The 20,719-nt window shown below is 45.2% G+C and overlaps 2 protein-coding genes and 1 long non-coding RNA gene across 6 annotated transcripts in view; 2 read left to right on the forward strand and 1 right to left on the reverse strand.

Moving 5' to 3' along the window:
• Positions 1-13,152, forward strand: part of LOC125610686 (translation initiation factor IF-2-like) — a 67,902-nt gene extending 54,750 nt beyond the window's left edge. Inside the window, exon 2 of the mRNA XM_048783329.1 lies at positions 12,133-13,152. Within this exon, the coding sequence (XP_048639286.1) occupies positions 12,133-12,173 (41 nt within the window). The 3' untranslated portion in view covers positions 12,174-13,152. The remainder of the gene's footprint in view (positions 1-12,132) is intronic.
• Ccdc180 (coiled-coil domain containing 180) overlaps positions 1-20,719 on the reverse strand; it is a 62,462-nt gene that overhangs the window by 23,684 nt on the left and 18,059 nt on the right. For all 3 annotated transcript variants that reach the window (XR_007340687.1, XM_048783327.1, XM_048783328.1), the window contains exons 14-25: positions 19,375-19,548; positions 17,300-17,415; positions 15,686-15,812; positions 14,099-14,138; positions 13,500-13,990; positions 11,996-12,228; positions 8,463-8,638; positions 7,015-7,195; positions 5,991-6,137; positions 3,830-3,974; positions 3,548-3,664; positions 1,076-1,174 (exon numbers count right to left, since the gene is read on the reverse strand). Coding sequence is in view for 2 of the 3 variants with exons in the window: in XM_048783327.1 (XP_048639284.1) it covers positions 1,076-1,174; positions 3,548-3,664; positions 3,830-3,974; positions 5,991-6,137; positions 7,015-7,195; positions 8,463-8,638; positions 11,996-12,228; positions 13,500-13,990; positions 14,099-14,138; positions 15,686-15,812; positions 17,300-17,415; positions 19,375-19,548 (2,046 nt within the window). In the remaining variant the exon portion in view is untranslated. The remainder of the gene's footprint in view (positions 1-1,075; positions 1,175-3,547; positions 3,665-3,829; positions 3,975-5,990; positions 6,138-7,014; positions 7,196-8,462; positions 8,639-11,995; positions 12,229-13,499; positions 13,991-14,098; positions 14,139-15,685; positions 15,813-17,299; positions 17,416-19,374; positions 19,549-20,719) is intronic.
• Positions 13,979-20,045, forward strand: LOC125610687. 2 transcript variants are annotated; one of them, XR_007340688.1, is made up of 3 exons: positions 13,979-14,153; positions 19,100-19,168; positions 19,471-20,045. It is a non-coding gene; the product is annotated as an uncharacterized LOC125610687 (long non-coding RNA). The 2 variants fall into 2 exon arrangements; XR_007340689.1 differs by lacking the exon at positions 13,979-14,153 and adding an exon at positions 17,341-17,463.

Below are 20,719 nucleotides of genomic sequence, written 5' to 3' on the forward strand. Positions count from 1 at the left end.
GAGAGACTAAACCATTTTCTGCAGAGAGGCAGAGCTTGCCCTAAAGAACCCGTGGAAAGGTCGTGGCAGGTTAACCCGTTCTCCCCAGTAGGTGGGCTTATAAGGGAGCCCAGGCAAGACCTGGGCAAACTACAGGAAGCACTTTGCTCACTTTGCTCATTGTGTGGGTTGTACAGTGCAAGTTAGCTCAGCGAATGTGCAGAAACATGCGTGACTGTACATAACAGGGTTGAGATCTTGATAGAAAATAAAAATAGAGGAACATTTCTCCTGCACACTATGCTCGGTGCATCTTTGAACTTTTCTTAAGGCTCATGCATGACTGTGCAAGAATAAGCAGTAAAGAGAGAAAAATCAATGTTCTTTCAGTATGAACAACAACAGAACCACAACTCCCAGTCACTGAGATAGAGGAAAAGTGGCAGGAAAGGGTGAGGAGGAAGTCTCCCACTCAGGATCCTGCCATGGGGGCCTCTGGTTCTGGTGGCATCTGGGGGAACTGCCAAGATGAGGTTCCTTGCATGACCAGGGCACATGTGCAATGGGGCACTTGTGGAAGGAGGACAAGCGTGGAGGTGTCCAAAGACCTGATCTGCTGATTAGGGACCGAGGAAACCTCAGAACCACACTGGGGCCAAACTTGGCTTCTTTTCAGACTTTTCGTGGCTTAAATAAAGAGAATCAGCTGTGACCAAAAGAAGAATTGAAAGCTCAAATGAAAAGTATTGATGGGAGGGTCGAGCCCTGCTTCTGTCATTCACTTGGGGCGAGGCTGAGTCTTCAGTCTAAAGATGGATGCTTGGTGGCATCACAGCGGGAGCAGGGCCCACAGAGCCAGACGCAGGCTCCCACTGGACTCTGTGCATGTGCCTGGCTGGTCATGGGTGGGGATACCAGCTGAATTCTCTTCTTCTCCTGCCTTGATTCCATCACAGGGTTGATAGGAAGACTCAGCACACCACAGCCCTGCTTGTAATAGAGAAATCCTGTGCCCAGATTTAAGCTTATTTTTTTAAATTTATGACTCTACCATAACACCTCGAATATTCCCAAGTAGAATCTATCGAGCACTCACTGTCTTATCTCCCTTTGGGTCTCGACAAATTTCTATTTGTTGTTGAAGCTGTTTCAGAGAAGAATTTAATCCATCTGCTTGCAAATTGGACTTTGCCACCTAGAAAAACAGAGGTTCCAAGATTTTGTTTCTAGAATACATATTGTGATTGGAAAAAATGTTCAGCAAAGTATATCTGAGAAATTGATTAAGCACCAAAAATATGAAATATAAAAATATGAAACCATGGACAGTTATACCAGAAACCAGATCAAGACAGATTTTTTATTTAAAAAAATTTTAAAGAGTTTAACCTTTATTTTACTTATTTGTTTTTATGTAGTGCTGAGAATCAAACCCACACTAAGCAAGCACTTTACCACTGAGCTACAGCCCCAGCCCTGTTAAAAAATTTTTTTCCAACAAAAAGATAAGGCTTAAATGAAACTGGAACCCCAGAGTGCGGCACCAGTCTGCATAAGCCAGCAAAAGGCATAAAGAGCATTGGGATGTCCAGGCTCTGACCCCAGGCTCCAACTTGCAGGAGGCACTCAAGGGCACAGGCTGAGTGTCCTGGGCGAGTGCCTCTCTCTCAGTCCTGGCATCCTCACAAAAAGGGAACACCATGCCAGTCCCCAAAGAAATACACAAGGGAAAGTGGAGGCACAGCCACAAGAGGGAAACCCTTCAAAAGGTGTTTATGAGGGACCTTTAAAGGGTATGCAGCTTATGAAGTTGTATAATAGCCAACTTGGATACACCCCTACCTTTTCACATAGGAAAGAGTCTTAACGATAAATCAAATCTTAAACAGGAGTTGTGACTCTGTGGTAGACTTATAGATTATCATCTCCTGGGTATATTTATTTGTTCTATATTTCTAATATTGTGCATGGTAGAAATGCATATTACTTATGATACTTGTTACTAAAAACATAAGCCCCACATATGGTGAACAGCCTATTATCAGCTCAGAAAGGAATCTGTGCCAACACCAGCAGGAAGTCCATTAGGAATGTGTCCCTTAAACAGGGCAGGGGTGCCCTGGCCCTTGGGTCCTGTTCTCTAAAGCTGCACCCTCTCCACCACTTCTGGCATGGGGACCTCCACCAAGGCCTGACTTCACTGAAGACTCACTCTGCACCAGGGAACTTGAGCTCTGCAGACGTTAGCTCACTTACTGGGGCCACAATCTTACCAGTTACTTGTATGATTCCCACTCCTGGGGTGACAGGGACAGGAGGCTGGACTGCTTCACAGCCTGAGACCTCAGCCATCGCTTCTTTTACTGGAATGCACCTGTCACTCCCAGAAGATAGGCCTGTTCTTCTCAGCTCTGCTGGTCCTAGCCAGTGAGTCCTCAAACACTGTTCCCTGAATGGTATGCTGACCAAGGTGGCTGGTCCAGGCCCCTCATGTCCAGTTCACCCATATCCCACCTTTTCCACAGCCTCTCAAGTCTGGAATTGAGCATGTTCCTGCTGATACCTCATCCAGCCAAGAATAGTGGTATTCTCAGTCTCAGCCTCATACCCCTGCCTCACTCCTGCTCACTGCCAACTCTGGGAAGCTAGCAGGCAGGTGACCCTCCTCAAATGTGTTCCTGAGCACCCAGACCCATCTAACCCTCCTTGGTCCTTTGCCTGACCAGGACTCTGCTGACCTGCTGATCTTTCCAGCCTCAGCTCTCTACTCCCTTTCAATTCCATTTTTTTTTTTTGGTATGGGAATTGAACTCAGGGGCCCTTAACCCCTAAGCCACATTCCCAGCCTTTTTTTCATATTTTATTTAGAGACAGGGTCTCACTGGGTTGCTTAGGGCCTCACTAAGTTGCTGAGGCTGACTTTCAACTTGCAATCCTCCTACCTCAGCCTCCGGAGCCGCTGGGATTACAGGCATGTGCCACTGCACCTGGTTCAATCTCATTGTGGTTGCTCTTGGCACCAGCACCCCAGAGGACTTTTCCATCATGTCTCCAGTACATTCTGTTCTCCACTCTCCTGTCTGGCTTCCTCAAGTTTCAGGAAGCCCTACTTTACCAGATTAAGTTCAATCCTCCCCTCTAAGTTCCCACACCCCTCTTTCCCCTTTAGAGCACAGATGGCCTCTCTGTGGTTAAGGCTAGGATCTCTGGTGCCAGTCAGACCTGAGTTCACATCTTGGCTCCACCATTAAGAGCTCCATCTTCCTGCCTAAGATGGAATTGCTCTATGCCTCAGCTGCTTTATCTCTAAAATGGGAATTAAAAACAGCACTTGCCTCCTAAGAGTTTTTGTGAAGACTATCACTGCTAATTAAAATAAGCCGATTAGCACAATGTATGGTGCACAATGACTTAGTGAATGGTAGGGGCTAAGATTTCATTTCTGCCTTCTCAGCTGAAACGCAAGTCCATAGGACTTATACCACACTGGCCTCCCAGCACCTGGGCAGCGCTCAGCATGCAGGGGGTGCGAGTGATACCCACTGCATGGAGAATGCATCTGTCCTACCTGGCACTTGATGTTCACTTGCAGATTTGTCATCAATCGCTGGATTTTCTCTATGAAAATAAGGTCCACAGATAGGTTATGGAATTTACTTTCAAATCTGTTGATGATATCATTGGCCTACAAAGAAAGCAGGGGCTGGGTTAATCTGGAACTTTGAACTCTGGAAGAGGAGGGGACAGGCTAAATTATTGCTTAGGCAGAAACATAGCCCTTCCTTCACAGGTGACACCTGTGATGGGCTGTCCTGGAAGCCCATCTGGAGGGTAGGCAGGGCTCCCCCACCTGGTCCAGGTACTCGTTCTCCATCTTCTCCATGTTGACCATGATTAAACTTTCGACATACTCTATCCGGGTAGCTTCCTTCTCCAGACGATTACACAGTGAGTTCATTTCCTCAGGGGAAAAGTTGCCTCCCTCCGAAAATAATCTGATAATAATTGGAGAGAAATAAAAGCCAACAATCAGACCTGAAAGTTCTACCCCATCCCAAATACCGGGGTAGATACACACTTTTTTAATATTTATTTTTTAGTTGTAGGTGGACACACAGTATCTTTATTTTATTATTTTTTTTAATGTGGTGCTGAGGATAGAACCCAGTGCCTCACGTGTGCTAGGTGAGCATTCTACCACTGAGCCACGACCCCAGCCCAATACACACTTTTAATCTAGGTTTCAGATCAAAGGTGCAAGATCATGAAAATATAAATGCAGGTGGCACAAGCACAGGAGGAGACACCTGTGACCGGGGCAGGCTTGCCACTTTTGTTGGTTGGTCAGATTGAGTACTCTTATGAGGAAACAAGATGCCATGAATGAGAACCAGAAAGACAACAGAGAACAGAAAAAACACTCCCCACAAAGACCTCAGATATTAGAATTTATCCTACATAATTATAAATAACTAAGTGCAAGATTTTAAAGAAATTAAAAGAGAAACTTGAAAATATGAGCAGAGAGCTGCCATTTTTGAAAAAAAGACTCAAATAAAACTAGAAGTAGAAATTATACTAATTAAAATTAAAAACTGAGTGAAAACATTTATCAGGAGATTTAACACAGTTATAGAGGGCATCAGTGAATAGGAAGGACACTAGGAAGAAATAAGAAAGAATGAAGCTAAAAGAGTGATAAAGCTACTCAGGATAGAGATGCATAACATGTCAAATGATAATTCTAGTTTTTGCAACTTTCCAAATTCTCTTTAAAAGCTCTATATTTATATTCATAAAAATGTTAATAATATTTAAATAAATGCAATCTTGCAAATACCAACATGGAAGACGCCTATCATGATTTGTTTGTAATGGAAGGGAACCATAAGTCAGCAAGTGTACCAGGATTCTGATTCCATTTCTGTACAAAACTAGCAACCATTGCTTATGTATAACACATAGAAATTTTATTTTTGGAGGGCTTCCATTTTTCACTTCTGTGTTTGGTTATATTATAATGGGTAAAAAAATGTTTAATTTCATAATAATAATAGGATTTTTTATAAAAAGAATATAACTAAGCTACAAATGTCAAAGACTAAATCCAGGATTATTTTCATGTTGGAGCAAATTAAGATCATGGGGGAAAATATGGGGAAAGAATAATCATTAGGAAAATACAATCAAAACCACGATGTGATATTACCTTATATCCATTAAAATATCTACTATAAAAAATACCCATAAGTGTTAGTGAGGATGTAGAGAAATTGGAGCCTTTGTATATTACTAGTGGAATGTAAAATGGGGCAGCTGCTGTGGAAAATAGTATGATGATTCCTTTAAAAATCGTGAAATTAAAAAAAAATTAAGGAATTACCATCTGATCCAGTAGTTCCACTTCTGGCAATATAAAAGATGGAAAGCAGAACTTCAAATAGATTGTACACCAATGTTCCTCAAATTCTTAATTCACAAGAGCCAAGAGGTAGAAACAACTCAAATGCCGACTGATAAACAACCAGATAAACAATATGTGGCATAAATACATAATGGAATATTATTCAACCTTGAAAAGAAAATTTTGACATGTGATACAACACGAACAAAACTTGAAGGTGCTATGTGTGCTAGTGAGATATACCAGACGCGAAAGGACACATACTGCATGATTCCCCTTACATGAGGTACCTGGAGTAGTCAAATCAACAGTAATGGAAGGTCAAATGCTGGTGGCCCGATGTTCAGGGAAGGGAATGAGGAGTTCATGTTTAAACTGTGACTAACAGAGTTTCAGTCTTGTGAAGGTAAAAAGTTCTAGAGGTGGCTGGTGGTGACAGCTGCACAACAATGCATTTAATGCCAATGAACGGTTCATTTAAAAATGGTCAACATGGCAAACTTTAAGTTACACATATTTTGGCACAATAAAAAGTTAAGGGAGTCACGAGATCACCTCCCCACAGAGCAGCTCTGGTGGCAGCAGGGGCCCTGATGCTGGCTCCCACCTGCAGTGCTTGATGTAGTCAATGTTGGTGAAACGGAGTTTGCCCAGACTCTCCTCCAAGTACTGCCGGAAGCTGCGCAGGGACACCTGGATGACATCCACATAGCTAAGCAGCTCCCGGTGCAGTGTGCTGTTGAGAATGGCCAGCCTGCGGGGACAGAGAAGGGGCAGGTGGAGACGGGTGACCAGCCTGGGAGACGTGGTGATGTCCTGGGCTTGGGTGGGCACCCTGGGATGCTGCTCGAGCTCCACCCAGCGCCCAGCTGTGGAGCCACCAAACCACGCCCAGCTTCTCTGATTCACAAAGGGGCGCTAGGAAGGATTCCAAAATGCCCCATGTATGCAGGACACGGCGTGTCACTCTGGGGAGCACAGGGCTTTCCCTTCTTCCCTCTGACCTCTGTCAGCAAACCGGTCAAAGAATCCCAGCCCTACCAGTCCAGCGACTCTCTGACCTGCTCCATCACGGCTCCCTGATGGCTCCCCTACTCCACGCTCTCTCAAAAGACCAACCTGCCGGTGTCCTCTTTATAAAAACCACCAGAACTCACTGTCCTTTGACAGCTTAGACACCTGCCAAGGTCCTTCCTGTGATCTGACTGAGGCCACCATCTCACATCCCCGAGTGGTCTTCCTGGAGCCCCTTGCTCTGCCCTGACCGTAGCCCTACTTCTGGCCAATGCTGCTTTTCTGGAGAACTCAGCCCTTCCCCCCTTTTTCCATCCTAAGTCAGGATGCCTCCTGCAGGGATTCCTTCCTGACTCTCTCACAGGGTAATGGTCTTTCCTGCCATTGACATTTCAGGGCACGTGTCGGCACCTGGCGTGCTACTGTGTGTATGAGCCTTTCCTGTCCCTGGCTGCTCACTGCCACCACCACCCGATGATACCCAGAGTTCAACTCTGAATATTAGGAGGAGATCAGCTCAGAAGCAGGACCCTGAGTGCCTCCTGCTCCCTTTCAAGCAGCAGCCCGGCTGGGCTTCTAGAGCCAGGCAGCTGGGAGGGAGAATCATAGCTCCTTACTTTTGGCTTTTGGTGGCATTCAAAAAGATGTACTCCATGTCGTAGATCTTGCGGCAGAAGTTTTTGCTCCGCATGTTTAGCTCTTCTTGGAACTGGCAGAACATCAGCCTCTCCTTCTTGAGCGTCTCTGTCACTCCAGCACAGTGTCTGTCCAACCGCTCTTGGTGAAGCAAGAGCTCAGCTGCAAGAGGATGAGGAGATGAGGATGAGGATGGGGTCCTCTGGGACCAGAGCCACCTCTGCGCTTTCCTTTCGTGGAGCAGTGTCCACAGGCTGCCTCTCCCAGGGCAATCTAGGCCCCTTGCCCTGCCACAGTTGCCCTCACCAGGGTTCAGGCTGGAAATGGGCACTGATCGGGAGATCTCACTGGAGAGGAGGCTCTGCTGGGCCAGGAAGCGGGAGCTCCCGGCTGTGGGGGAACAAGGCTGGGAGATGGAGGATCTTGAGGATCATCCTGGTAACAGGGGGATGGAGGGCTGTTCTAGGTGAGTGAGTCTGCAGGGAACACAATACAAAGCCAGGCAGTCTGGGTTTGTTCCTTGACATCAGTGGATACTCAAGTCCAGTGATCCAAATTCAAACTGGCTTCCAAGGTGGAGTAGGAAGAACTTGGACTGGACTTTCACTCCTCTGGGCAGCAGGGTTTGGAAGGTATTGGGTCAGGGATCTCTGCTAGCTCTGAAGGGCTATAGTGAACCTTGGAATATGATTCAAGTGAAAAACCAACAGGGTTCACTGAAGGATCCTACTAGAATTGTGTATCCCCATTAAAAAAGTCCACCACATAAGAAAGAACTGGCATTTCTTTTTAAGTATGTTAAATGATAAGGGGGAAAGAAGGGCCACCACATTTCGGAGGCTGTGTCTTGTACCAAGTGCTTACAACTCCTCACTATACCATTTTAGGAGGCTTAATTACCACCTCCAACACTCTTTTCTGCAGATGAGGGATAAGACAGACAGGTCAAGTAACCTGGCCAGAGTCACACAGCCAAAGGAAATTGACCCTAAGAATTCTAATTCCTAAGCTATGGACTTGTCTCTAGAACATTCACCATGCAGGTATGTAACTGATCTGAAATCCAAGAGCTATAACAGAACAACACTCTTCATTTTAGCCTCTAATACCCTTTGGAAGGAAGGAAGGAAGGAAGAAAGAAATAGATCATAAAAAAATCTTGAGGGGCTGGGGGAGCAGCTCGGTGGTAGAATGCTTGCCCAGGGCACATAGGCCCTGGGTTGTGTCCCCCCAAATGAGAAAAAATCAACTTGATGGGGGATTCTGAGCACCCCCTTTCTTTTCAAGCCTGGGAGGTCCATGGCCCCATGCATGTCTTCCCTGATGTGAGGAATCATACTAAGTGTTACTTGGGGCAAAGTGGGACAGTTAACAAACCCGGGGCCACAAGAAAACAGACACTCTAGAGGGGTCTGGGGACAGTTCACACCTGCCCTGACATTATGGATGTCCTTCTCAATGTGCTGGAGTCTTGGCTGGTGCAGGTGCAGTTGTAGCTCCAGCTCCGAATCTAACTCATCAATCTTGGAGGCTACGATGACCCGGGCATTGAGGGCACATTGGTCAAACCACTTCTCTAGGTGTTCAAAGAAGCCAATTCGAAGTCTGAGGGAGCAAACAGCAAGGTCAGCCCTCCCAGCAATCATGACCAGTAAGGGACCTTTCCATTTGGAGACCCAATGCTGCCCCTCATTTTATTTCCCAACTACCTCCTATCTCATTGCGTGGAGGGACCATCATTTACTTAGTTGCTGGAGGACTTCAGATAGTTTCAAACCTTTCGTTCTTATCAGAACACTGTGACGAATAACCTTGTACATATGTCAAATGAAGAGGCAACTCTGTAGGATATTCCCTGAACTAGAATTGCTGGATCAGAGATTAAAATACATTTGTGGTTCTGGTAGCTATGGCTGAACTGTATTTCCACCAGCAAGAAATAATAGTTCATGTTTCTCCACAGCCTCAGTGTGTATTGTCAAAATTCTGAATTTGACAATTTTGTCATAGTTTGATTGAGACTGAGCACATGTCCATGCGTTTGATGACATCATTTATTTTTCTGTATGATATCCTTTCATATCTTTTGCTCATTTCTCTATTATGTAGCTGTTCTTTATTTAAAAAAATAATAATTTCTGGGTGAGGACAGTTCACTGTGATGTGAATTACAAATATTGTTTCTCAGTTTATCATTTTTTCTTTAAAAAATGTACTGTGTTTTTTCGAACACATACCGTTAAGATACCAGTTCTCCCAAAATTTATCTGCTGATTCAATGCAATAGCAAGAAAAAAAATCTCGGCAGGTATCTTCTTATGGAAACGGATGAGCTGATTCTAAAATTTATATAAAAATAGAAGGGCCAAGAATTGTGAAGACAACCTTGGAGCAGAACGAAGTTGGAGGACTTAAGCTACCAGATATTAAGACCTCGTATAAAGCTATAGTAATCGGGCAGTTTGGGAGTCATTGTGGAAAGACAGACACAGAGAAATAGAAAAGAGGCATGGTGGACAGTAGGGGAGAGCACAGTCTCTCTGTGAAGGACCCGGGTCAACTGGTTCTCCATAGGGGAAAGAAAAGAATTTCCACTCCTGCACCATAAAAAGATCAGTTCCCAGAGCCTTTAGATCTAAATATGGAAGTTTAAAATAATAACATCTCTAGTTTATAACATTGGAGAATCTTTTCATGACCTTGGGGCAAGCAAAGATCTCACATAGAGGACCAAGGTAAACTAATAAAAAATGAATAAATTGGATTTTATTTAAGATAAGAATTTCTGTTCACCAAAAGATGCCTTTAGGGTCTAGAGTTGTGTCTTAGAGGTAGAGCGTTCACCTAGCATGTGCGAGGTCCTGAGTTCGATCCTCAGCACCACATAAAAATAAAATAAAGGTACTGTGTCCAACTACAACTAAAACAAAAATTTTTTAAAAAAAAATACATCTTTAAAAACAGTAAGAAATTATGTAAAAGGCAAATATAGAGATATCTAATAAACTCCCATAAATTAATAAGAAAAAGGACAGACAACCCATCACAAAGTATATAAACAAAAGATTTCATTAGGCATTTCACAAAAAAAATAATCAGATGGCCAACAAGTGTACGAAAAGGTGCATAACATCATGACTCACCAGGAAAATGCAAACTGAACCAACAATGAGACACCACTACAATTACGCCAGAAGGAATAAAATAAAAACCACTGGCAATATCAACTGTTGTTGAGGGTGTGCAGCAACTGGAACTCTCACATGTTGTTTGTTTAAAATTGTAAAACTGTTAGGACCACTTTCAAAAGCTCTTGATGGCAACCTTTGGGCCATGTCTCCTAAAGATGGACCTACACATACCCCATGACTCAGGACTTTTCTCTATGAGTTATATATGGAAATGTAGACACATGGTCACCAAAAAGACTTGAACGAGAATGTTCAGAGCAGCATTATTGGTATATCCTCAAATTGGAAAAGACCCAAATGTGCATCAGTAGACTGGATAAATAAAATGGATTAAAATGAATTGCATTTATAATGGGATACCACACAGAGATACAAAGTGGATTCTAGCCACATTCAAAGATATTATATGACTTTTATAAACATAATGAAAGAAGCCTGGCATTTAAAAAAATGAGTTCTGAATGATTTCACTTATGTAAAATTCCAAAGCAAGTAAAATGACCTCAGAAGTTAAAATATTTATCCTTGGGAAAGACAGGGCAGTGACTGGAAATGGGCCCATTTGATGGTGTCCTGGTGGGTTGGTAACAGTTCTGCTTCTGTGGGCTCTGGGTAACACATGTGCTGTCATTGGACAATTCATTAAATGCTACACTTATGACTGCCCAGTTTCAGATTTATTATTCTTCAATATGCAGATTCCATCAGTTGGACACAGAACTTTTTCCTAGTTAGTTACAAGGTCAAATGGTACAGTGGTTGGTGTCAGACTCTGGAATTAATAGGGTATAGATTCGTGTCTTGGATCTAACTGCTTTCTATCACGGAGATCGTGACTAAATGACTAACTTTTTATGAGCTTTAGTTTCTTCACCTGTAAAATGGAGTTCATTACGGTCCCTCTCTCCCAGTTGTTGAGGGAATTAAACATGCTCAGTAAATAATAGTTGTCGAGTGATCCTTGTTGATCTTTGTCGTATGGGCTCTGGAGAGACAAGGCGAAGACCCGTGGTGGGCAAGAAGGATAACACTGGAGTCGAGACATTTTAGATATGAGGTGACCCTGAAGTACAGGAGAAAGAGCCCTGGGCCTGACTTTCCTCCTCCTGCTCCCAATCTCCAGCCTCTTGCCACCTGTGAATATGGGAGGTGGACCAGGCGGGGGACCGTGAGCTGATTAGTCCCGCCTATGACAGGGTAGAGGCGTGAGGGCAATGGAAGTACCATTCAAAAGCCAAAGGCAAATTTCCATTTTTGATTCATTAAATGATACACCTACGATTTTTGCCTTACTTTCAGATTTGTTGTTCTTCTAGTACAAAGGCCCAGAAACTTGGGACTTAGAAGAGGTCACTCCCCAGTGGGGGGGATTAGGGATCATTTCCTTATTCTTCATTGTTCTGTTTTCTGCCATGAGTTTGTCAAAGAATCAGCATAAAATACCATACATGATCTATTCATACCTATGGTTTATATCTATAGAATTAAAACAAAAGAAGATGTACCAGGAACCCAGCAGCATCTTTCAGGGAAAACTGTTTCTGTGTATGAGGGCCAGGCCCACAGAGCAGCTGGGAGGGGTTGGGGACCACGCTCACCTAGGAGGTCTGTGCCTGCAAATCATTTCTTGGACTTTCATCATATTTTATTGTGTTTTCCTCAGTTACCTACATTTAATTTTTTTTTCAGCTAAAGGTGATCTATTTTTTTATATTAACCTGTGAATAAATCTCTGAGCAAGAGAATGAGAATCAAAGAGTTTTGTACTCACTGTTTCTTAATTTCTAAAATCAGTGTGGACGGAACTATCATTCTTTCTGTGAACTCAGTGCAGAAAGTGTTGTCAAAGCGTGGGGTTGAGAAGGTGGAGTGGGGCCTCCTATAACCCTCCTCTTCTTCTTCTTCCAGGGATACGAAGACAAAATAATTGTTCCCACTGGAGGTTGTGAAGGACTCCAGGTCCTCGGAGGAGAACTCCTCCAGATAGTCTTCCTTGGCATCACCCTAAAGAGGCAACGAGACTTCAGAATCCACATCATCCAAGGGACTTAAGGGTGCCAATCACCTGACGTGCAAGATTGTACACCTTTGGGCCAAATATGTCTACAACTGCCTACCCTCCCGCCGCCCGCAATGTACACAGAATGCTTTTAAAAATGAGAAGTTCTACATAAAAATCTGGGTTCCTGATTTCTCTTCAAATATCAGGAAATAGGTCAACTCTGAGTCCAAGCCCACCCAGCATCCCCGGCGGGTGGAGCTATGACTGCTCTGGTTGTGCATACCGCCGGGGATGCTGGGTGGGCTTGGGCTCAGAGCTGACCTATTTCCTGATATTTGAAGAGAAATCAGGAAGGAGTGAGAAATCAGGAACCCAGAAGGGTGAGAAAGAGTGAACCGGCCAGGGTGAGCAGGAGGGGCTGAGTTCACCTGTACAGCTCAGAAGGGCAGAGAAAGACAGAAGCAAGGGAGGGAAGAAGAAAGCCAAGTTGAAGGGTGACTTCAGAGTGGGCTGCAGGGATGTAGGAGAGGAAGGTGAATTTTTAAAAATCATTGCTGTGATTGAAGAATTGAATTCCTGTTGACAACAATTAAAAGGAAAAAATACATACGTAGGGTTTTGTTTGGTTTTGTTTTAGTACTGGGAATTGAATCCAGTGGCGTTTTGCCAACTGAACCACATCCCCAGTCCCTTTTATTTTTATTTTGAGACAGAATCTTGCTAAATTGCTGAGGCTGGCCTCAAACGTGCAATCAGCCTCAAACCTGCCTCAGCCTCCCAATTCGCTGGGATTACAAGTGTGCAACCCTGGGCCCAGCACTTTATGTTTTTTGAAGGATTTATGTTTTTTGGGGATTGAACTCAGGGGCACTCGACCACTGAGCCACATTCCCAGCCCTATTTTGTATTTTATTTAGAGACAGGGTCTCACTGAGATGCCTAGCACCTTGCTTTTGCTAAAGCTGGCTTTGAACTTGAAATCCTCCTTATTCAGCCTCTAGAGCTGCTGGGATTACAGGCTTGCACCATTGTGCCTGGCCCAGCACATATTTTTGTTTAGTTTTGTTTTAGTTTTATATATTCTCCCCACCTATTATTATTATTATTATTATTATTGCATTATAGTTGTACAGCCCAGAACTTTTCTACTTATTTACATGCACCTCTAATGGAGACCAGGTCAGGGGGACCGGACCCCAGTCTATATGAGAGGTTCACCCAGAGTGAACTCAGCAGTTTCTCCTTCCCAAGAAAGAACCAGCTGCTGGCCTACCTCACACACAGACAATCTCTCTTGTTCTTCCTTTGCCGCCTCCTCCTCTTTGTTCTCCTCCTCCTCTTTTCCCTTTGCCTCCTCTTCCTCGATCTCCCCTGCTCCCTCTTCCTCCTCTTCCTCCTCTTCCTCCTCCTCCTCTTCTTGGGCCCCCACACTTTCCTGGTTCAGGGAGGGTTTTGAGGAGTTCTCCCTGTCAACCTTCATTTCTTCTAATCCTTGCGGAGAGTCCTCTCTGGACTCGTACATCTGGTCACCGGATGCAGATCTGTCCTGCTGGCTCAGCCCGCTCTCTTCTGTGGAGGACTCCTGGTCCTGACTCTTTGTGGAGGACTCCCGGTCCTGACCTCTTTCTTCTTCCATCTCCTCTGCAGGCCTCATAGAAACTGGCCCTCTGCTTAGGCTCTCCTCACTTCTGTACATTTCCACTTGGGCCCTGTGTCTTTTCTTCAGTTTCTTCATTTTCTTCAGGAAGTACAGTTCGTGTTTTTCTGTTGATGTCCGACACCAAAGCACAAGGAGAGACGGGTCACCCAGTGTCGCTGGACTGGGTTTCCCAGCCCACAGGAGCACAGGGACTCAAAATGTAAAAGTGTTACCTGGTTTCCTGAACTTGAAAATGACTTCCCCAGCCAAGTTCTACAAGGAAAAAACGTGAGTCACTGAAGGAACAGCACTGCCTTTCTTCAGAGTGCCACTTCTAAGGGTGTCACTTTTCTTTCAAGTAAAAGCAATTCTTCTTTCCCCCTCCCCATCAAGGTTTGATGCAGGCCTTGACCAGCTCCATTCACTGGGGTAATGAGGGCGTTTCCAACCCAGGGAACAAGATTTCCCCTGATTTCATGCAGGCTAACAACCCTTTACAGCGCACATTGGGAAGTAATGAAATAAAAGCTCATTCTGACATATTTTGGTAGTGATCTAGAGAAAAGGGGAAGAAAAATGTGAGCTGAAGGGTGCAAACAAGGGAGAAAGAATCTGCTCTGGGAGCTGAACGGAGACGGACAGAATAAGCCTGGTCTCCGTGGTCTGGGAGTCTCATTGTTAACCTACCATTTCCTGTTTCACAAACTCTGGGTGAAGCTGTGGACATGCTGTTTTATGGACGACGGTGTGAGCTGTGGAGTTTGCAGGTCTGGATTAGAATCCCAGCTCCTTACAAGCAGAGTGGCCTTGGTCAAGCGCCTTAAACCCTGTGGGCTCTGTGTCCTCTCCAGTGAAATGGGGATCATAATGGTGTCCACACCTTTACTCAGGCAACAGAAACATCTCAAAGGGCAGACAATGAACTTGCCCTCCTACAGGCTGAGCCTCCGCCTCAACCCAGGTGACGTGGGGAACATTTGTTAGCAATCTGAACAGGGATCCATCCCTTCTGCAGAAGAGCCGGGTACCCCATACCTGCGGGAAACATTCAGCCAAGTTTAGCTTCACTCTGACCAGGAAGGACTCTGGCTGGAGATGGGGGGGGGGGGAGCCACTCTGGAGTATTCAAAACAACCCCTCCCAGGGCTGTATGAGCTTACCCGCAGCATTTACTGTGCCTAAATTATGTGCAAGACCCAGGGCTAAGGGGAAATCAGAGTTGAATAAAACACACCCTTCAGGAAACACATTCTGATTGGGTGTTCTGGACTCTTGGATTCAATAGTAACTAAGAATAAATGAATTCAGAGAAGAGGTGGCAGTGCAGGAGGAAGGAGAGACAGAGTTCGGTGGAGAGCAGGTAGGATCCTTGCCCTGGTAGTGAACTGGGAGTATGGGATGGGTTTGGGACCCAAGAGACAGAAAATCCCAGCACAGGGAGCAGGAAGAGAGAGGGCTGTGAGCGGGGAGCCAGTAGGATTCAGGGCGGAAGGTGGAGAGGGTGTCCCTGGTCACCTAGGAATAGTAAGCTGGGTCTGCAGAGTTGGTGAGGTCAGCGTGAGTAGGTTGGGACTGCCATATAAATTAGCCTTTTCTTTGTAAGTCCATGCAACCCAGGAGCCTGTCAACCTCTTTTAAACTCAGAAAGAGATGGTCCCTGTAGAGACGCCTTCCGCCTCTCTCTCTTTGCCGTCCAGACATGGATTTGCACTCTGCAGTGTTAGGCATGACTTCCAAAGATTGGGAAGTCCAGACTGAGAGGCTTCCTCTCCCCTTTGCTTCTTCATGAGAGGCCAGGGGTATCGTTTCCCTCTCCATACCTGCTCAAAGATTTCACGAACAAAGAAATGTTGGCTGAGGGTGGAGCTGTAGGAGTTGAGTTCTTTCAGTACGACCACTGGATACTCCATCACTTCCTTGGTCAGGATGCCATGAAAACACTCATACCTGGGAGGGAGGGAGGGAGGAAGGTGAGACCACAGTCTAAGGGGAGCTCGGCTGATCCCAGCCAGGAGCCATGCCCTTGACCCCAACAAGGTGGGCGGTGATCTGGCAATTAGCTCTGCACAGAGCTGTTATGTGTGCGGGGATCCCTTTCACAGAAACAGTCCTTGATTTGTTTTACTGTGTTTCTGATCATAAGGGGAAGGAATACATGCTCTTTGTAGAAAAATATAGAAAATAAATGAGTTTTCTGCTTGTCAAGTGGATCCCCTTTTCTTGTCCACTGTCTTCTCTCTGACCTCAGACTTGACCTACATTATCCCACCAAGTCCTCAAACATTCCAAGGCCCAGCATTTTATGTTTCTCAGGTAAGGAGACCAAAGCTCAGCAGGGACTGACTTGCCCAAAGTTATACTTCTGGATCTAAGTACTGAAATCAACTGGAGTGCAATTTCATTTATGTGAATAGTCCTTACACAGAATTAGTTGTACAAAAGCACAAAGATATAAGGAAGTTCACAAAAACTGCTGGTAATACTGTACTGACAAACCAGAACCAACTGAAAAGAGCTAATCAATTGTGAGATGGTTAAATCATTACAAAGTACCAGTAGTGATAAGTTCTTTTATTAAAAACTTTTTTTTAAAGAGAGAGAGAGAGAGAGAGAGAGAGAGAGAGAGAGAATTTTTAATATTTATTTTTTAGTTTTTTGGCAAACACAACGTCTTGTTTGTATGTGGTGCGGAGGATCGAACCCGGGCCACACGCATGCCAGGCGAGAGCACTACCGCTTGAGCCACACCCCCAGCCCAGTAATAAGTTCTTTGTGGTCATTTAAAAATTGAAATTTATCTGCAACTATACAACAATTTACATAATATAATCCATTCTTTATTTTAAAAAATGTGTCTGTATCCACATATATGTCCATTAAAAGGAAAAGTTGGGCAGGAATGAGGGAGAAATCCGTATGTTTGTAGTCGTTGACTTCTTTTCCCTTTCACAAAGAGCATGCATGTTTAAATTTTTAAAAAAAGGGGCCCAAGGTCTTGACCTTAAACTGCATTGCCTTGAAACTTCTCTCCACAAACTTTCCAAGACTCTCCCTAGAAGCTTCTGTATTGGCTTCAAGCAGAGCTACAAAGGACTATGATGATCTCCAATGCTGGAGCCACAGGATTGAACCCAGGGGCGCTTAATCACTGAGCCACATCCCCAGCCTTTTCATTACTTTGTATTTTGAGACAGGGTCTCACCAAGTTGCTTAGGGCCTGGCTAAGTTGCTGAGGCTGGCTTTGAACTTGCCATCCTCCTGCCTCAGCCTCCTGAGCTGCTGGGATGATAGGCACGCATCACCATGGCCTGGCATACGACTATAATTTTTATCTTAAACTTGCTGGGCACACCTAGCCTCCTGTTCAGGTTGCCTGTGACCTGAATGTGAATCCAAGCCATCCCCACCTGTCTTCTGGATTCTGGTCAACCTACCTCGATTTCATGCTCTTCAGAAAAGTTTTGGCCTTTTCCAGGTATAACTTTAAGGCTTCTTCATGGTTTTGCTGTCTCAGTTGGTCCAAGAGCTTATCAAGGTTGGCCTCCTGGGCCTGGCAGCCTCCCCAAAACAAGAGGAAGCAAATATGAGTTCCCAGAGTGTAAGTGACATCCAGAACTCCTGCCCCTGGAACTGAGGTCTAGGCAGCTGGGGAAGACCAGGACTTCTTGTCCACAAAAGGGGAACCAGATCTATTACTGCTCTGTCTCTCTGCTATAGACTTCTGGCCTCCCCTCTGTGCCTGAAATGTTCTTGCCCATTTTATTTCCCCTAAGACCCAGTTCAGGTGGGACTCTTCAGGAATATGTCCCTCACCCCCACCCAGTGTGGTCAGGTCTGGGCTACACATTCCCAAGTGCCTTCTCCTCCCTCTTTTTGTCATCATATTCAAGATCACTTGCTGATTCTGTCCCCCAGCCCCTGCACTCCACCACCTCCTAGACTGTGAGGGCAGTGGGGGTAGGGACCAACTGATCTGTGGGGGTCAGAGAGACTGTCAGACACACATACTTCATTCCCATGTAATAGAGCCTGGAAATGATACCTAACGTGTACATAATTTGCTATGTGAATTGTGGGAGGCTGTCGCACTATGTGACCAGCATTTTCCTTCCCTGATCAGTTGAGACTCTGTCCGTCTCTTCCCGTGATCTGGCCACATCAAAGTGGCCCTAGATGGCAGCCCTGATCTTGGAAATCACAAAATGTCACAAAATGTGTCTTCATGCGTAGGCGTGCCTTCCTGCAGCTCCATGGGTCGAGCTATGCTCACCTGTTCCTTTGTGGTATTACCCCCTTGCCCTGTTTGGGATAGAATGTTCCATGGAAATGCCCTTTGTGTGTCCCCTTCTCTTGCTCTGCCTTTGGGTGTGGCCTTCCTAGATGTCAGTCAACCTGCTGACAGCAGACATCATGAAGCTAGACTCAGCCCCCTGAAACCTGACCCCTTGCCTCATTTGAATGGCTTCTCCTCAATAAAAGGGGTCAGCACATGCGCGGGCTCTCTCTCTTTCTGAAGACCCTTAAGGTCAGAGGAGCCATCACAGGACTCCCAAAGGAAAAGGTATCTCTGTCTCTTGTGTGGCTGTTTTGCATGACCCAGTTCCCCTGGAGTGACCCTGAGTGTTTCTGTCACCGGGAATGCAACAGTGAATGATATATATTTTGCTGTATTTTGCCCCAGTGAGAGGATGTGAGGTCTTATCAGACACCATGTATGAGAATTGGAGCCCTCCCCACCCCTCAGGAAAGTTAACATCACACCTTATCAGACTGTGTATGTAAGTTGCTGACCTCAACTATTGGACTACAAAATGCACATAACCCAAGAGTTGGGCTGCATTGTGAGCACTCAGGCTGCATAGGCCTTGAAGCTTTGAAACCACCATCTCGGCTGTGTTGGTGTCAAGCAAGTTTCTCCCAAGAAACCCCTTGGAGAACCTTCAACTAGACTTTACTTCCCTCAGAGGCCTGCTTCCACTGACTTGGGCAACTAGATGTTAATAATTTTGGAACTCACAAAGTAGTGAATGAACCTGGTCTATTGTGTGTATTCACACAATGGTTTCTCCACATTATTCTCCTCCTCTTCAAACACTGTGAGCAGACAAAAATATCTTTGTATAACAGTAAACTGTGATTTATGAAATCATATTTTAATCATTGCCTTATTTTAGTCATCCAGAGAGTATTCCTGATTCTACGTGTCTGTCTCTCCCTTGCACACTCTCTTACAGACAGGCTTGGTTCTGAAGACCCATCACACAACTGCAAACTTGTTCCTCCCATCTAGTCCTAGGATCCAGGTAAGCCTCAATTTCCCCATCCACATCCATTTTACAACTTAAGGGTTTGCATTTGGGTCTAGGATCTGTTTTGAGTTCATTTTTGTTTGTGGTGGGTTTTTCTTTTCTTTTTTTGCATCTTAATGCTGACTGAGTTTACTGGCCTGGCCTGGGGCAGTGTGGCCCATTCCTCATTCCCATTGGAGGTTACCCGGGCTTGGGGGCACCTGGTTTTCCAGGTTGTGCTTCTCCCGATACTGCTCCATATTCTTCTCAAGTTCCAGCTCCTGCTCTGACAGCATATTCTGGTGCATCTCCCATAGCTGCACAGCCTCATGGAAATACCTGAAGAGGTCTGAGCTCTGCCACTCGGTCTGCTTGGCCAGGGCCTCGAAGGATTTCTGCAGGGAAACAACCCAGAAAAGGCGCCTTACGGGTTGACTAGCCCAGGACCAGAAAGAGGCCTGTCCATGAAGCTCCATGTCTCCAAGGACTGGATATCACTGTCTGGATACCATCCTTCAAGTTTGACATCTGGGTCACATCTGAGTTCTGGTACCTCCCTCCTGCCATACCCATCTGGGCCTGGGCACCACTGTTCTCATCTGCACTGAACACCATACCTGCTGCTCAACCCCCATGCACCACCACCAACAACCCCACTTTAAAAATAATATTCATGTCTTATGTACCCATCCAGGTTACAGATTGGCAAATTATTTTCTGCATGCTGAGTGTGACCCTTCATCTATTTTGTTTGGACCTGTGAACTAAGCACAGATTTTCCAGTTTTAAATGGTTGAAAAAGTTCAAAAGAAATGAAAACAAAAGAAAAAATGATGTGAGAATTTTAAGAAATTCAAATCCCAGTGTCCATCAATAAAGTTTTTAGAACACAGCCATGCTCATTCGTGTCTGTAGTGTACCTCTTGGGGCTATGGAGCTACAAGCTGTGACACAGACCTGATGGCCTGCAAAGCCTAAGATAGGCACCATCTGGTTCTTCACACACACACACAAAATGTGCTGACCTCGGCTCAAGACTGTCAGTGTCTTGGGGCTGGGAATGTCTTACTCCTCCACAGTCCCCAGCCCCCAGGGTCAGCAAGGGCTCAGGTGCACTCATGGCCTGAGATCATTTCCTGGAGTCTATGCAGCACCCATGTCAGGGGCAGCTGTGAGGGGCCAGGGGATACTTCTGGAGTGGCCAGTGGAGGAGATCTGCTATGAGAAAGACTGGGGAGGGCAAGGGAGTAGACATGTATAGGGACGAAAGAGAGGCTGTCCTTGCTAAAAGCAGTGACACTTAGGCCCACAGATGTTCAATGGGTAACTAAAAGCAGGATAAAGCTTGGCATCTCTGTCTTCATTTTGCATCTCTCTCCTATATTAACTTCAACTTTGTGACCTGCTCAGCTCTGCATGCAGGCATATTAGTCACTTAAGGAATATTCATCTAAAAACTGGTAATACAAGTTTATTAGCCCTAAACTTACCTAACCTATTTTTTCCAATTCAAGATTTGCAGGGACATTTACAGCATCCTGATCCAGACCCCTGGAGTGGTGCCTA

This window comes from Marmota marmota, unplaced genomic scaffold (assembly GCF_001458135.2).
Source record: "Marmota marmota marmota unplaced genomic scaffold, marMar, whole genome shotgun sequence".
Classification (NCBI taxonomy): domain Eukaryota; kingdom Metazoa; phylum Chordata; class Mammalia; order Rodentia; family Sciuridae; genus Marmota; species Marmota marmota.